Source organism: Zootermopsis nevadensis, unplaced genomic scaffold, assembly GCF_977971745.1.
Source record: "Zootermopsis nevadensis isolate Lab colony 2312 unplaced genomic scaffold, Znev_1.0 Znev_ptg000012l, whole genome shotgun sequence".
In the NCBI taxonomy this organism is placed as follows: domain Eukaryota; kingdom Metazoa; phylum Arthropoda; class Insecta; order Blattodea; family Termopsidae; genus Zootermopsis; species Zootermopsis nevadensis.
The window spans coordinates 12,670,319-12,684,854 of NW_028259144.1; the positions used below are offsets into that span (position 1 = coordinate 12,670,319).

A 14,536-nucleotide genomic window follows, 5' to 3' on the forward strand; every position below is an offset into this window, starting at 1 on the left:
TTCAGCACTGTCACTTTCTTGTTCTTCTTTTCGTCTTTTAAGACTCATTTTTCAGGTGTCAGTCAACACAACGTCTTTTTTCACTCTGTTCTTTGCCGGTTAGAGACATTTCGCGGCCCAGCCTTTGAAAATGGACGCATATCTTCGGTAGTCTGGTAAAAAATTTACCGAAGTTTCAGAGGTACTTACTACCTCCATCATCAGGGCTTATTGCAGCAAGGACCTCTGAAACGTCGGTAAATGTTTACCAGACTACACGGCGCAACAACCCTGAGGACAGCCATCTTCAGACTCACCGCCGTGAAGACCTCAAATCTTAATAAATTACTGTGATTGTATATTCATTGTACAGAATGACACATTTATAACAGACTTTACTGTAATAACAGATGTTTGAATTCAAGAAGTGGAATTTTTCTTTTTGTAGCTTATGTGGACGCATACCTCCAAAAGAAAGGCAGGTGATATTAGTTATGTAAATGTAAGTATAAAGGTTGTAAATAGAGAAAAGAATAATACATAATTCATTAAATGGTGCACCATATATAGGTCCTTGGCCTTATTCGCTGTCATCTCAGGAATGTACTGTACCATTGGTGTAAAGCCATTATATTCATTGAATGGAGGGCAATACGCACACATGAATAATGTATACGTTTTAGTGGAAGTGTTAATTAACGCGATGAAACGCCAAACATTTATGTTCTAGAGAATATGATAGATCTGATTTGTCGTTGCCGTCACTTAATAGAGATGTCATTCCGATCGTCATTTATCATTTCCTTTTTGTAAGTAAAAATTACAAAATGCATTTTCGATGTGATCTGAATGATCGCATTTATTGAGAAGATTGTAAAATTTACTTTCCAGCAGCCGGTACACATCACTTATTTATCTTCATTTAAAACGTGATAAATAGAACGAGACGTATATGATACGTATTTGGACACAGTGCTAAATCCACACAACTTATAAGATGAGATTTTGAAAAGAAAGGGTTCTTTTGCCCGAAGAATAAAAACGACCTGCATACACCTGTTTGTATCAACACATAGATGAAGTTATGTGAAAAAACTATCTTAAAGGCATTCTGATTAAACAGATTAAGATATCTTTGATATAAAATATGAAATATATATTAAACGATAAAATAGTTCAAAGCATTCTGTTTAAAAAGATTAAAATAAATGCTAACCAAAATTTTTTAAAATAATTTTATCAGATAACGCATATTATATATTTTATGCTTAATATAATCTATTTTAACAAAACGTCTTGAAGATAACTGTATCACATAATTTATATGACCAGAATATTTATAAGATAACTATTACATACCTTGACATCAAGCTTTAGACAATAACTATTTTATATAATTCTAGCTTCAGACAAAAGAATTTTTAGAACCTGAATATGGTCACTCTAGACCGAAAAATCTTGCTCAGGTAATCTTATGCTTATTAAAGTACATGTATTGTTGTATGTGGCGAATTATTATTCTTTATACACTGAATAAATACCACAAAAGAAGGCAAAGAATGAACACAGCTAAAGGCACATTTTTTGCCCGTATTTCGATTACGGATATAAATCTTGTAGACACGAACTCGCCGATTGAATGGCAAAAGAAATGAACAGTGTTCAACAGGAGACCTTCCCTTTTTGGTACATTTAACACCTTGACCTTTTGACTCATTATCTTAAATGTTCCAGCATATTAATACCTGTGTGAACTTGTAAAATGTAACAATTCCAGTATCATTCCGTATAGAGCTTAGAGGTTTCTAGTGTGATTTGTCTTTTGAATGCAATAAATTTGCATTAGACTAAACTTCCGAGACCTAGGCGTAGATGGGAGGATAACATAGATCATACAGGAAGTGGACTGGACTAATCTCGTCGAGATTACAGACTGTTGGCGGTCTCTAGTGAACACAGCAATTAACATCTGGGTTCCAGAAAAGCCGAGGATTTTCTTGACTAGTTGAACGACTATTAGTTTTAAAGAACTCTTCTTGACTGAGTCAGTGAAAAGGCTTTGTAAAAATGGAAAATAACAAGCAGATGTCTGTCTTCTGGGGTGTAGCACCGTGTAGTTGCTAGAAGATGACGGACGTGCCAATTTGGCACAGTCATCGCCCTGATGACGGAGGCAGTATGACCTCTGAAACGTTGGTAAACATCTACCATACTACACGACGCAACAGCCCAGAAGACGGAAATCTTTATTGAGATCATATTTTCGGTGTACACACATTTAAATGTCATACTGACTTACCAACACTTGGTAGCCATGGTCGTTTCTAAGGGTGAAAGTCCCAACTTGACGGTCACCATATGGTTGAGCCGACATCACTGGTGTCCCTTGTTGATCCAGGATTACTTCCGCTTGCTGTGGCTCCTTCCTCATCACAACAGGCTGAGTTAACTGTCTGTAGGATCCTTTAGGACCGTTCTCTAAACGAAACACATTTTGTTGATTTCTTAATGGTAACGAATACTTCATATCTGTCCCACGGTAAGGAATTCGACCATTCCTTGGATAACGCCATACGAAATCGGATAGTGGATATTTTTCAGGATTTATGCCAGAAACAAAACCGTAAGGTTTGAATGGTTGATAAAGAGATTCACGAAACTGGTTTGAAATATCTTTGAAATCTTTTGGGATGTTTGGAAAATCACCGACAACATCTAATGGTTGCTGATATGGTCCCTGGTATGGGTAGGTGGTTTGTTGTAGATGATCCAAATTTGAAAACCTGTCCGCGGGATTTTCTATGTAAGACTGCAATGGAGTAAATCCAGAGTAGTCTCCTATACCAAGTGTTCTTAAAGAGCTTATTTGATACGGATAGGGAAGCCCATTTAAATCAGACAAACGTTCAAAATAATTTGGTACCGCAATGGTCGTGGGGTAAAAACCAGAACCAGTGTTGGTTGTAAAAGGTTGTTGATGAGGACTGAACAAGTTGGGATGTTGACTTGGAGGCTCTCCTTTACTGTTCACCAATGGAGGTCCAGCATACCTCTCTGGAAGAGCATTCAGACTTTTTCTTGGCGTATAATAAGACACTCCATTCTTTGGATCTACAAACACCCCGATGTTAAGTTCCTTTGATATAGATGACGGGTTTTCTATCTCATATGGGCCAGGTTCAAGCTGACCGGTGTTAGAAGTCGGCGAATAAGTTCTTGACGGATGATCTTTGGTCAGAAGATCGCTGTCATCGCCATCATCTTTGACTCCAACTGCAAAACCAACATCAAGATCCCTTGAAGACGGTTCTTGAAATATTCTAGTACCTGGAACAGCTGACGGATCGGCGATGTTCCTACGGGATAAAACATAGTTTTGTCCGGCAAGAGAAAATATCTTCTGCAGTAACTGCTTCAGCTGATTTCCATCGAGTCTACTGTCAGTATCTTTGACACATGCAGCAGCTATCAGCAGCAAAATGAACTTAATGACACATCTCATCCTGGGAGCGTCCGTCTGTGGCAGGTGATGCGAGAAAATGAATGTCTGGACAGAAGAAATAACACATATCACATGACACATAAGCCGACATATAAATAAAGGATGAGTCGTAAAAAAGTAACATACCACTATTAAAAACGAAAACATAGGTTTGTAGGATTGTAGGTGGGTTTGTTGGTTCGTGATCATTTGCTGTGAAGGGATTTTGGACCTTATGGGATAATGTTAATGACTATGTGATCACTGATATATGACATAGTATATGTATGTACTTCTATAAAACGCAGCACAATTTTTATGATCACAGTTTGAGATCATGTTTGATATTGCGCTTAGATCGTATTATTTTATTTAACTGAGCAAAGACAGACAATGACTTTATTTTTTTGTCATAAAAATTGCATAATTTTAATTATTATATGCTGTTTTTGTGGAAACAAAGACTGTCCAATTATCCATGACCTATTGTTTACGTACATGCACTCTTATAGACTGCATCAAAACAGATGTTTATGTGTTTCCGCTTCGAAACTTTCGTACCTAAGCAAAGATTAATAACAATTTCATTTTATTATATGCTGCTTTATTTCACTTCTCAATAAAATGTGTTTTTAATTAAGATTTTCCGGTCATTGTGCGTTCAAAGTTCATCTTCCTACATCCAGTAGTTAGTTACAACCATCGAATCGAAATCAAAATAATGACATCGCGCCGAAACCAAGTTGTTCTAAATTCTTAACAAAAAATTACCTAACAAAATTGCATGCTTATGAAGAATTAAAAATCCTTCAGTGATCCCAGTGTCGCTCTCACCTTGCAATCTCTCGCTGCTGCCATGTTAATATTGAAAATGTTGAAACATGGAGTGCTATCTAGAGGTATGATATTCATATTAAGTGTCATAAAAATGTCATGTGGTTAAAATGTTTACGAAAGATAGACATACAGACAAATGGACTGATCCTTTGTTAGGCATATATTTTCCTATTAAATTAGGTTAGTATAATAAATATAAACAAGAACTCTACCGAATGAAGCGAATAATAAATATCATATTCACAAACTGTGTAGTACCACGATTCTTCAATTATATTGTCAATGATGTGTGAAAAGAAGTTTAACTACACAGTAGTCGAGAAGTCACGCAACACATTTTAAAATATTTATTGAAGTTTTCAATTCAATACAATTAGATTGGTTTCATAAACCCAATATCGCTGTGACTACACAGAAGCCCACGCAGGTCACGTCGTGTTGTAATCTGCTCGCACCAGTCCGTCAAGTTGTCTTTCAACAGCCGGAGTACAAGGATGTCTTTTTCACAAGTGCAACAAGTGTTCTGCCTGGCATCACATTTTTACTTAACTTGCCAGAATGAGTCTAGGGACACATATCCTGATCTTCCTTTGCTAAACAAATCGACAAAATCTCGTCCAGTGAACCGTTCCCGTCAATGAAGAAAATCTTCACTGGGCTGCATAAAACATGAGGAAAAGATTGGATACATTTATTGCTGAAAGCGGCAGACGTTTCCATCACTTAACATAACATCGTTTTTATTTTTTCTTATTTCAATGTTATTTATTTTTTGACAAATAGAATATGTATTAGGAATGGTTTGCATGTGTGTTCGATTACCCTGTACAACTGACTATTTATCTTTCGTGACGTCATAATCATCCTACATAAGCCTATATTAATGGCGCTATGTAACCAGAGAAGTTCTTATAGCGTTGTAAAAAAACAGCAGGAATAAGTTTATTAAGAAGCAGTTGCGGGGATAAGTCACAAACCTTAATTTATATTCTTCTTCTTCTTCTTCTATGGCGCGACAGCCCGAAGTCGAGCCTTGGCCTCCTTTTAATTTCTATTAGTCTATACAGATTTACGTGTCTCAATATCTTATGTGAATAAGCCTAAGAAATGTAAGTTTGTGACCTTATAACAGAATTTCAGGTACGAAATAGCGTACCCTGGCAAGTAGGTAAAGGATCATAGGAGCGACATATGCTAGAGTCAGATATTTTATTGCTTGCTATTTTCATTATATAAATTCATAATTCGCACATTGTACCATATTTTATTAAACTTGAAGGGAAGAAACCTTTTAGCAGACTTAATGTAAATGAGGTTATAATATTAAAATAGATCTTAAAACAAAAATAATTGAATAGGATGGACTGGATTCAATTATCTGAGGACCCGTGTGAACAGAGTGACTATGAGCGTCTGAATAGAGACTATAGTCCATGGTGTTGAACGACGTTCTTAAATGACTCATGAATAATGCAAATCTGTACAATATGTGGCTGGCTTCTGGCTTACAACTTATTTTCATCTCGGGGCCCACCTGTACGTATGTGTCATCCACCACTGCATATTTACAGTGGGCAATGTTGGAATAGAAATAAAGTAAGGACAAGTGAGGAAAGGTAGAATGGTGACCAACTATAAGATAGCTCCATGGAGCAGAGTCCTTCTTGGAAGGCTGGTTTACTTTTATGAAATCGGAAGGTTCATTACCGTGTTGACAAAAGCCCGCCAGTAATCCCTGTCATGAGCTAGATGAAAAAGTTCACACCGCCCCATCCTATTTCCTTAAGGTACATTTTAATATTATCCTCCAAACTACGCCTAGGTCTTCATGGAAGCACGATAAAAAAGAGAATGGAAGAATGAGAAAGAAGGAAAATATAAAGAACAGGAGAAAATATATGAAAGAAGAAACTAGAAAGGAAGACAGAAATGGAAGAAAGGAAAGTACGAAATGAAGAACAAAAGGATGAAATAAGTTTGGAGGAAAGAGTTAACCATTTGAAGTAGTATGAAGTTTATCTAAATAATATTTAAGGAATCAATTCTTACACCGAAGAAACCACAAGTCTCCATTATGAACATCCGTTAGTTAAAGATGACGCTGTTTATTTTGAGAATCACATAAAAGTCATAATTAAGATCTGACAGCAAAATGCAGAGTTAATAAATAATAAAGTAGGTGACGTCTGTATTTACCACAGCGTTCTAAAGAGTCCACGAAAAAAGGAAAAGAACGTCCCCGGCTCTCCTGTATTAAATTTTCCTAAGTTTATTGCGAACAGTTATTTTCCTCTTACATAACCAACTGTTCCCGATACTTACTCACAGAAAACGCGTATCGTGATCTCATGGTGTTTGATTGACTGCAGTACATCGGGGATTTGTTTGGGACGCTGCAAAGCACTGCAATCTACTCGAGACGCAAATATTGACGCTAGTCTGCTGCAGACTTCATGTGAGTCGTGTGTAGATGTTTAAGTTCCTAAGGCTGTTGGTTTCGTGAGAAAAATACCGGGGCCCGAAGGAAAATCTGAGCGAAACTCACAGACAGACAAACAAACAGCACGAGCAGACCATCGCAGGAACAAATAGTGTAGCGTGCATAGGACTTACTGCACCACAAGAAACTGGACCAAAGAACATAATGAGATGAATAATTTATTCTCTTCATTAAATATTAATAAGTCGACCAAATTATCGAGTGTGAGATGGGATGGGAATGTAGCACACGCGTGAATTATAATAAATACTCCTCCCCCAATATTGTCAGGATGATTAAGTAGAGCAGAATGAGATGGGCGGGGTATGTGGCGCGCATGGATGGGATAGAATTATGCACCGGGTATTGGTCGGGAAGCCTGAAGGGAAGAGACCGCTGGGGAGACCTAGACGTAGATGGAAGGATAATCTCATTCGGGATCTATCGGAGATAGGATTTGAAGGAGACTGTATTTTGTTGGCCCAGGACAGGGTCCGGTGGAGGGCTTTGGTTAATTCGGTGATGAACCTTCGGGTTCGGTAAGCCATCTAGTTAGTTAGTTAGTTAGTATATATTTTAGCCGGGTAACATGAAGGGAATATGCAGATTGAAAAATAATATTAAAATAATTCTTAAACCAGTCTTAAAGAAATGTAATATAACTGGATGTATTGGATTCATCTGGCTTACGAAGGGAGCAGTAGCTGGCTTATCTGAACACACTAATTGTCATTCGAATTCCATAATAGGTGCCGGATTTCTTTAACTGGGCAAATATCAACATGGAGCACGACTCAGCTACATGTTAGGAAATAAACGGATTCAAACCCGAGATGTAAGGCGTGAGTAATGCAGCTACGCTAAATGAAATCCTTTAGCAATACAATATTGCGCCATCACAGACATACCACGGAATGTTGTTTTCTATTCCTTATCGCTAATATCCGACAACCGTCCCAGTACCTAATAGCAATGTGAGGTTTCGGAAGATGAGCGCACAACATGTCTTTTCTGCTGCTTTACGCCCTCCCTCCCCTCAAACCTCGCATCTTTGTTGTTCCCATCCTCCCCACGAAGAATAGCTTCTCTGTGGCCGCGCAAGGTAAAGCTGGATTTACACTGCGTGTTCGGACTCTTGAATATGTTTGCATGAACTGCATAAAATAAAAACTTAATGCGGAGGTCACGTTCGTCCATGTTGCATCTTCAAAACTACTGAAGGGACGTTCATTACATCTGAAACAGCTGTATAACATTTGTCGAACGAATTTAAATTTGTTTCTTAGCGATTCAATAACAGATAGGTGCATCTTACGTGAAGCTCAATAAAACTTGATTAATATGTTTCAGTAATGGTTCGTCGCACAAAATGGTGGTTTGTTACATCAAATACAGAGTTAGTCTAAACTTGTAAATTATTTTTGAACCAGTTTCTAATATATGTAAAATTATATCGCCTATAAGCAAATCTCTATTTTTCGTATCCGGTCGTGAGACTACCAGTACCATTGTTACATGCTTTTACTCCATTCCTTTAAAGAAACGAAGGGCCAGGACAGGCCTTGAATAGATCTAATTCAAGTGGTCGAATTAGCACGAAACGTTCCCCGTTAGCTGTTGCCGGAAACACAACTAGTTTCGGAAATATATTTAAAAAACTTATGACAATGAAAATTTCCAAAATAATTATTATAATGATGACAACAGACCACTGTCAAAACATGTACAGTCCTCGTTATGCAGTTTTCTCCATCCTCCTGCTCTCAAACTCCCTGGATATGAGAGACCATATTTTATACCCACATAAAACAAGAGACAAATTTATAGATATATCAGACCAACAGAATGTTTTATTTGTTTTAAACTGGTGTAAATTTGTTGTTTATATGTACAAAGATTTTCATTTCATTTCCCATAGAGGGTGTATATTTTTAAGGCCCTGCTTCTTACGTTCTTATTATATTATTTTCTATAAAATAAGTTATTTTTATTTTCTAAAAATACACGCATAAACAACGTACGATTTGGGATGTAAAGGCGCGTATAACCGTAACTGCTGGAGCCCCTCAAAACCCACAACTCTCCCAAGTACCAAGACACGCCGAAGAAACTTCAACGGGCAGTGGAGTTTCAAAATGTTTTAATTTCCGTTTTGAGAGATGATAATTTAAAAAGAAATTGCGCTTTTTATGTACATAGAGGCCTTGCGAAGGGCATAATATCCTAACAGATTAAGAAACCTACCACGTGCCAAGGCCAAGGTTCTTCAAGGACAGTAGGACCACGAAGAGAGAGAGATAGGGCTCAGGTTGAAGAATCGGGCACTCCTCCCGTTAAGTTGGGTTGACCCATAAGGCGCAATTTCGCTTCACTGCTGTAGGGTCCAGAAAAATCAGTGTAAAATAAAGAACAATCAGTACAGAAAAACCACAAGAAAGTTATTCAGGCATTTTGAATGGAAAACGATGCTGTCTTTCGAGGTGTGACGCGAAGTCGTCATGGTGTGAAGCGGTCTTTGAGAAAGACACGCACGGAGTGAAACTGAGAAGTTTCTCTCTGTTGTAATAAATCAGATTATCGTCATGTGGAAGGAAGGCGTCCTGCATTACAGCGCTGTCTGTCGTCACTTTATCTCGTACAATCCTCTCAACAAATATTACTTGCTCAGGGCGACTATGAGATTCAGCTGTCTTCGTCAGCCACCGAATCCTCATAGTAAAATCACGCGGGGTTCAAGAAAGAAATATTTCTATAAGAATATTATTTAAATATGCGCGTACAGTAGCAGCAACACTCAAAGAGGGGAGGTAACCACGCGCTATTTCTGCAGCTTGAAGGCAATCATTTCACACACGATAGATGGCGCAAAAGTAAAGACTGGGTTCTATCTCCGTAACACTTCGCTTCGCGGTGTTTCCCTCCCTTGTACTTGGAATGGAAAACAGATCGCGTAGACACAGAGACCAGGGAAGGCCTATGTTTAAGGGTATCTTTGATTTGGAACGGGAACTAAAGTACTCGAACGAAAGGAGGAAGAAGACTTTTGTCCTGCTGTGTGCCTAAGTTGTAGGTGCCAATAAGTAAAGACAAGCTCATATCCTTACGTACCAACAGTTTTAAATCAGCTACCTTGATTAAGGACGCAGAATTTAAAACGATTTGATAGCACTAAAGCGCATTTCCACTCAAATCGTATGAATTCTTCAACTTTAGCTCATAAAATACACTACCTATGTCTCTCCACAGTAAAAACTATTTGTTCTAATATGAGATTCAGCATTTTTAGTAATTTCTGAAATTCTCGACTTTAAAGTAACAATCCGAGGCTTTCACGGCGGTGAAGGTGTCGATATTGTACAGCCGCGAGGACTTGAAGGAAGATAAAAAAAACGTTTTAGAGGAACATAAAGTCTACATCTTCAAGGCTTAAGTACGGTTGTACCGACCAACTAACCACTCACAAAGGTAACTAAGGGCGGAGTCTGGTACAAGCCTATGATGTCGTCCCTTGCTAGATTAAAACAGTCCTGCATACGAAACGCATAGCTAGAATTCGAAAAAAAAAACCTTGCAATCGAAAACTGGAGATGTGATTATACTAACGAGATTGATGTTTGGCTGAAGCCCTTCACATGTTCATACTAGGGGTTAAAACTACTCGTGATTCAATCAGGTAATTTTCCTTTGCGGAATGAATCTGGATGGCTGTCCAAGAGTTAAACCCAGAAGGGTTGGGATCGCCTCTGGGTTTTGGGGGGGGGTTATCATTTTGGCTAAAGGTCTCCGTGACTAGGGGTAGGTGGGCCGTATCTCTTGTAAATTACACCCTGCCATTTGCCCTACGTCTGAGGCAAAGCTCGGAAAGCTTCAGTCAGTAATTGGGAAGTTGATGATTTATTTAAGGTTGGAAGAAGGTCAAGGGCAGGGGAAAATTGACCAACTAGAGACGAGAAATGAAGACGAAATACTGTGGGTCATTAGGGAATCCCCATGCGAGAAACAATTCACAGAATTTTAGGACGTTATCTATCTTAGTCTACCAGAATCTAAACATTATTTTACTCCCAAGAGATCAATACAATTATTGTTATAGGGTTAAATGTTATTTCTACCTCTGCGGCAAGCACGTGAAAATGTGTTAACTTTAAACGTCTGAAGTTTTAACTGCCTACTCTCAGCCAATAAGCAGACCAGGAGTTGATACATGGTTTGTTTACTATTGTGAACATAAATTTTATAGATCTACCTGGAATCAAAATAAGTTACACGTTAATTTATTTTAAGAGCTTTCTCTTACTCGACTTTCCTCCCTGTTTGTCATATTTTTTTTATTTTATTTATTATTTACTAAACGGCGCTCTCAGTTACATTGATTAAATGGTTTCTGGTTAACATTAAGTCATTTCTTATGAAGATTGGTTGTGGGTTGTGAGGATGGAAGGTGGATAGGAAAGGCCCTAGATGGTGTCCAGTTGTCCATTTACGGACTTCGGTATTAGTGGAATGAGCCTTCAGGCTTGCTACCATAGTGTCCATTAGTTGGTTCTCATACTGACAACTTAATTGAAGTCGGGTAAGTTTATTCAAAGACAATAATTGCATAAAGAAATATTTCTTGTTATTTGGGACCCTAAAAATTACACTTTTGTGTAACAAATATTGATATTATAATCTACGAGGAAGTAAAGAAAATTATTGACTATAATATTCCCCATAAAGGGTTCACTTTCTTGTTTTATAATATTTATTATTATATTAGTTAGTTCTTGCCAAATACAAGGGTGACTACGATGGAGGAGGATAAGTTGGGTTGGCGTGAACCGGGGAGAAACGCATGCAAAATTTGGTCGGAAAACCTCGTCTATCTAACGATAGGTTCTACTTGTGGGTTACTGTGAACAGAAGCCAAAATCTCCAGGTGCCATACTCTCACGTCGGGACCTGAGCGACCGTCAGCTTCTCAGAAGAACCCTGGTCCATGACGTCGCAGTACACGTGCTTCCATACTTGTTCTTCGTGCAGTAGCATGGGCTGCAGAGCGCACAGTGCGGAGTGTGACAGGTTGCATCCAGAGTGGTGGATAATCCATACGGCAGAAGCGATGTGACGCATTGTTAAGAGGCGACGTAGCGGACGGAATCCACAGCAGCAATATGAGTTGATTCCCGTGGTAACAGCGGCGAGGATTGATTCGCCACAATGCAACCTGTTACTTCCGCTCGACATAACATCTCCTTCTTTGTCTCACAACGAAACAAAAAGTGTGGCATTATTGAAACACGGAGAATTGTTAACAGTTGTAGATTTCATGGAACACAGTTTACCGAATTCACGTTATGTTCCGTAGATCGAATTCTGATTATTCCATAACGCTCTCTCAACTGACTCCACGGAGCAGAATCTCTACTCGGAAGATGATGATTAACTCAACTGTTCAAAGAAATTCCTCGTCTTTTTTGGAACCAGATACGAGAATCCACACATGAAGACGTTATTTATTTAAATAAATTTTAGTATTACATCTTCCCATCTACGAATAGGCCTTTTTCTTTGGGATTTACGAATTAAATTTCTGAGCATTTCAAAACTTTCCCGTGCGTCCTACATGTCCCGTCCATCTTATCCTCATTTATTTAGTCTCTAATAATACTCAACAAATAGTGCACATTTATAAACTCCTCATTTTCAATATTCTGCCGCCTCCTGCTACTTTTTCCATCTTAGGCCCAAATATTTTTCACATAAACCTACTCTCCAGTACCTTATAATTGTATTCTTCCCTCACAATATGTGAGAAAATTTCATACCTATTCAAAACAAGAATCATCATCTTTGACTGTGCGTGTCCGAGAACAAGGCGCTTACAAGGATATTCTGACCTGAAGGGGAGGAGGAATTGAGGGGAAGGTGGAAGCATTTAGATGATGAGAGGATGAATATTTTTGATCAAATAAAGGGGGCAAGACGGGCGAGGTATATAGAACGAACAAAATAATAAAATGCATACATCATAGTCAAATAACCTGAAAGGAAGAGTCCATTTGAGTGACCTGGACACAGATGGTTGGGATATAAAATTGTACCTTAAAGAAATAGATTGTGAAGACGCAGATGGCATTCATCTGCTCAGGGCAGGGAACAATGTCAGATTTGTTTGCACAGTAATGATCAGTTCAGTTACACAAAACGTGGGTGATTTCTTGACCATAATAACAGCTTTGAGTTGTATACATTTCTCAAAGTCTGCCATTTTGACAATTATCCATCCGTTTAGTAATAATAATGCTCACCTTGTTCACAGCTCTGCAGACGTAAGATGCATATGTATGAAAGATCTAGTTACTTCATCCCAGACCTCTACAGCGACTTCTGACATCCGGTTGGACAGTTGACACTGCCATCTCTTGCAACTCCGAGGAACAAAGTTTAAGTCTGGCTTCTAACTTCTACTTGACTTGTTTCTGACCCCACTAAAAGTCGCAGTTTCTGGATGGAGCTTAAACGCCCTTTAGGGACACACCACGCAGGGCACTGGAATGCGAAGCTATAATATGAATTAAACTGACAGCAAGGAAGAGTTACTTGTCTCTTGCAACACTCTCTTAATGCGCATTATTGGTTATAATCTTAACCATATCATCTAACAGTTTCTAATTTCAAATAAAATATTACATTTATTTGTTTAGCTCGGTCTTTTAGAGAGTTGTTAAAATCCAGTTTTTCTGAAAACTTGTTTATTGAGTCATACCCACAGCTTGCTGAATTCGAAATTTAGCACGTAGACGGAGTCCTTCTGTCCGTCGCTTCGTCAGTCGGTCAGTTAGGCCGTTGATCAGGGAATCTGTCCGATAGGTACGCCAGTCAGACATTAAAGTTTTCGGTAAGTCTGTCGGTTCAGAATCAGTGAGTAAATCATAAAACACGGAGTGAATTGTGGAATGACTGTGGTAAAACTTGGACAACTAAGCAAAAAGCTATCTTAATTCAAAACAGTTCATGAATCGTTGACCGTTTTCCTTATGTCGACATCGACCAGTGCTTTTGAATATTTCGCTTCTACAACAGATGAGCCCAGTCCACATCCTCACACATTCTTTAATGTCAATTTTTTAACACTTAACACCAATTCACTCCTACGTCCCCTCAGTGGTAATTTCCCTTCGAGTTTGTCGACCAAAATCGCGTCCACATGTCCAGATTTCGCATCTGATTCTCCTTGACTTGATCACCCTAACCATATTTGGTAAAGAGTTACGAACTGTGAAGGTCGTTGTTATGCAAATGTCACAATTCTCCTGTTAGTTCCTTCCTCTTGGGTCCAAGTCTTCTCCCCGCGCCCCGTTCTCAAACATCCTCTTTCAACGCTATTCCTTTACGGCGAGAGACCAAGTTTTACACCCACATAAAACAAAAAGATGATTGTCTATATCAATTAACTGTTCGAAACAAATTTCCAGTAGGAACAAGTGAGCCTATTCCAAATTGCATATTTCTTACAACAAGCATAAAATTTTCTTCCTATGTACTGTGTAAAATTCGAATAAAATATACCCATTCTCTACTAATAAACTTGCCATCGATCTATACATCTTAATTCCTGTCTAATAACATGCCCCGGGTTTTAGAACTGTATTAATATATATATTTCCGGTTTAACAATATTTACACATTTTTCCGGTACCCTAACAAGCGCCTGAGCACTGCGGGTCCCAACTTTTCGTTGGCTCGATCTATTATACAGTTGGTAGAACTCCTTGGAC

At 38.4% G+C, this 14,536-nt stretch overlaps 1 protein-coding gene across 2 annotated transcripts in view; it reads right to left on the bottom strand.

The window, feature by feature from the left end:
* Positions 1–14,536, bottom strand: part of LOC110838022 (uncharacterized) — an 85,453-nt gene that overhangs the window by 1,092 nt on the left and 69,825 nt on the right. For both annotated transcript variants that reach the window (XM_087347957.1, XM_087347958.1), the window contains one exon: positions 2,279–3,526. In XM_087347957.1, the coding sequence (XP_087204083.1) occupies positions 2,279–3,526 (1,248 nt within the window). The remainder of the gene's footprint in view (positions 1–2,278; positions 3,527–14,536) is intronic.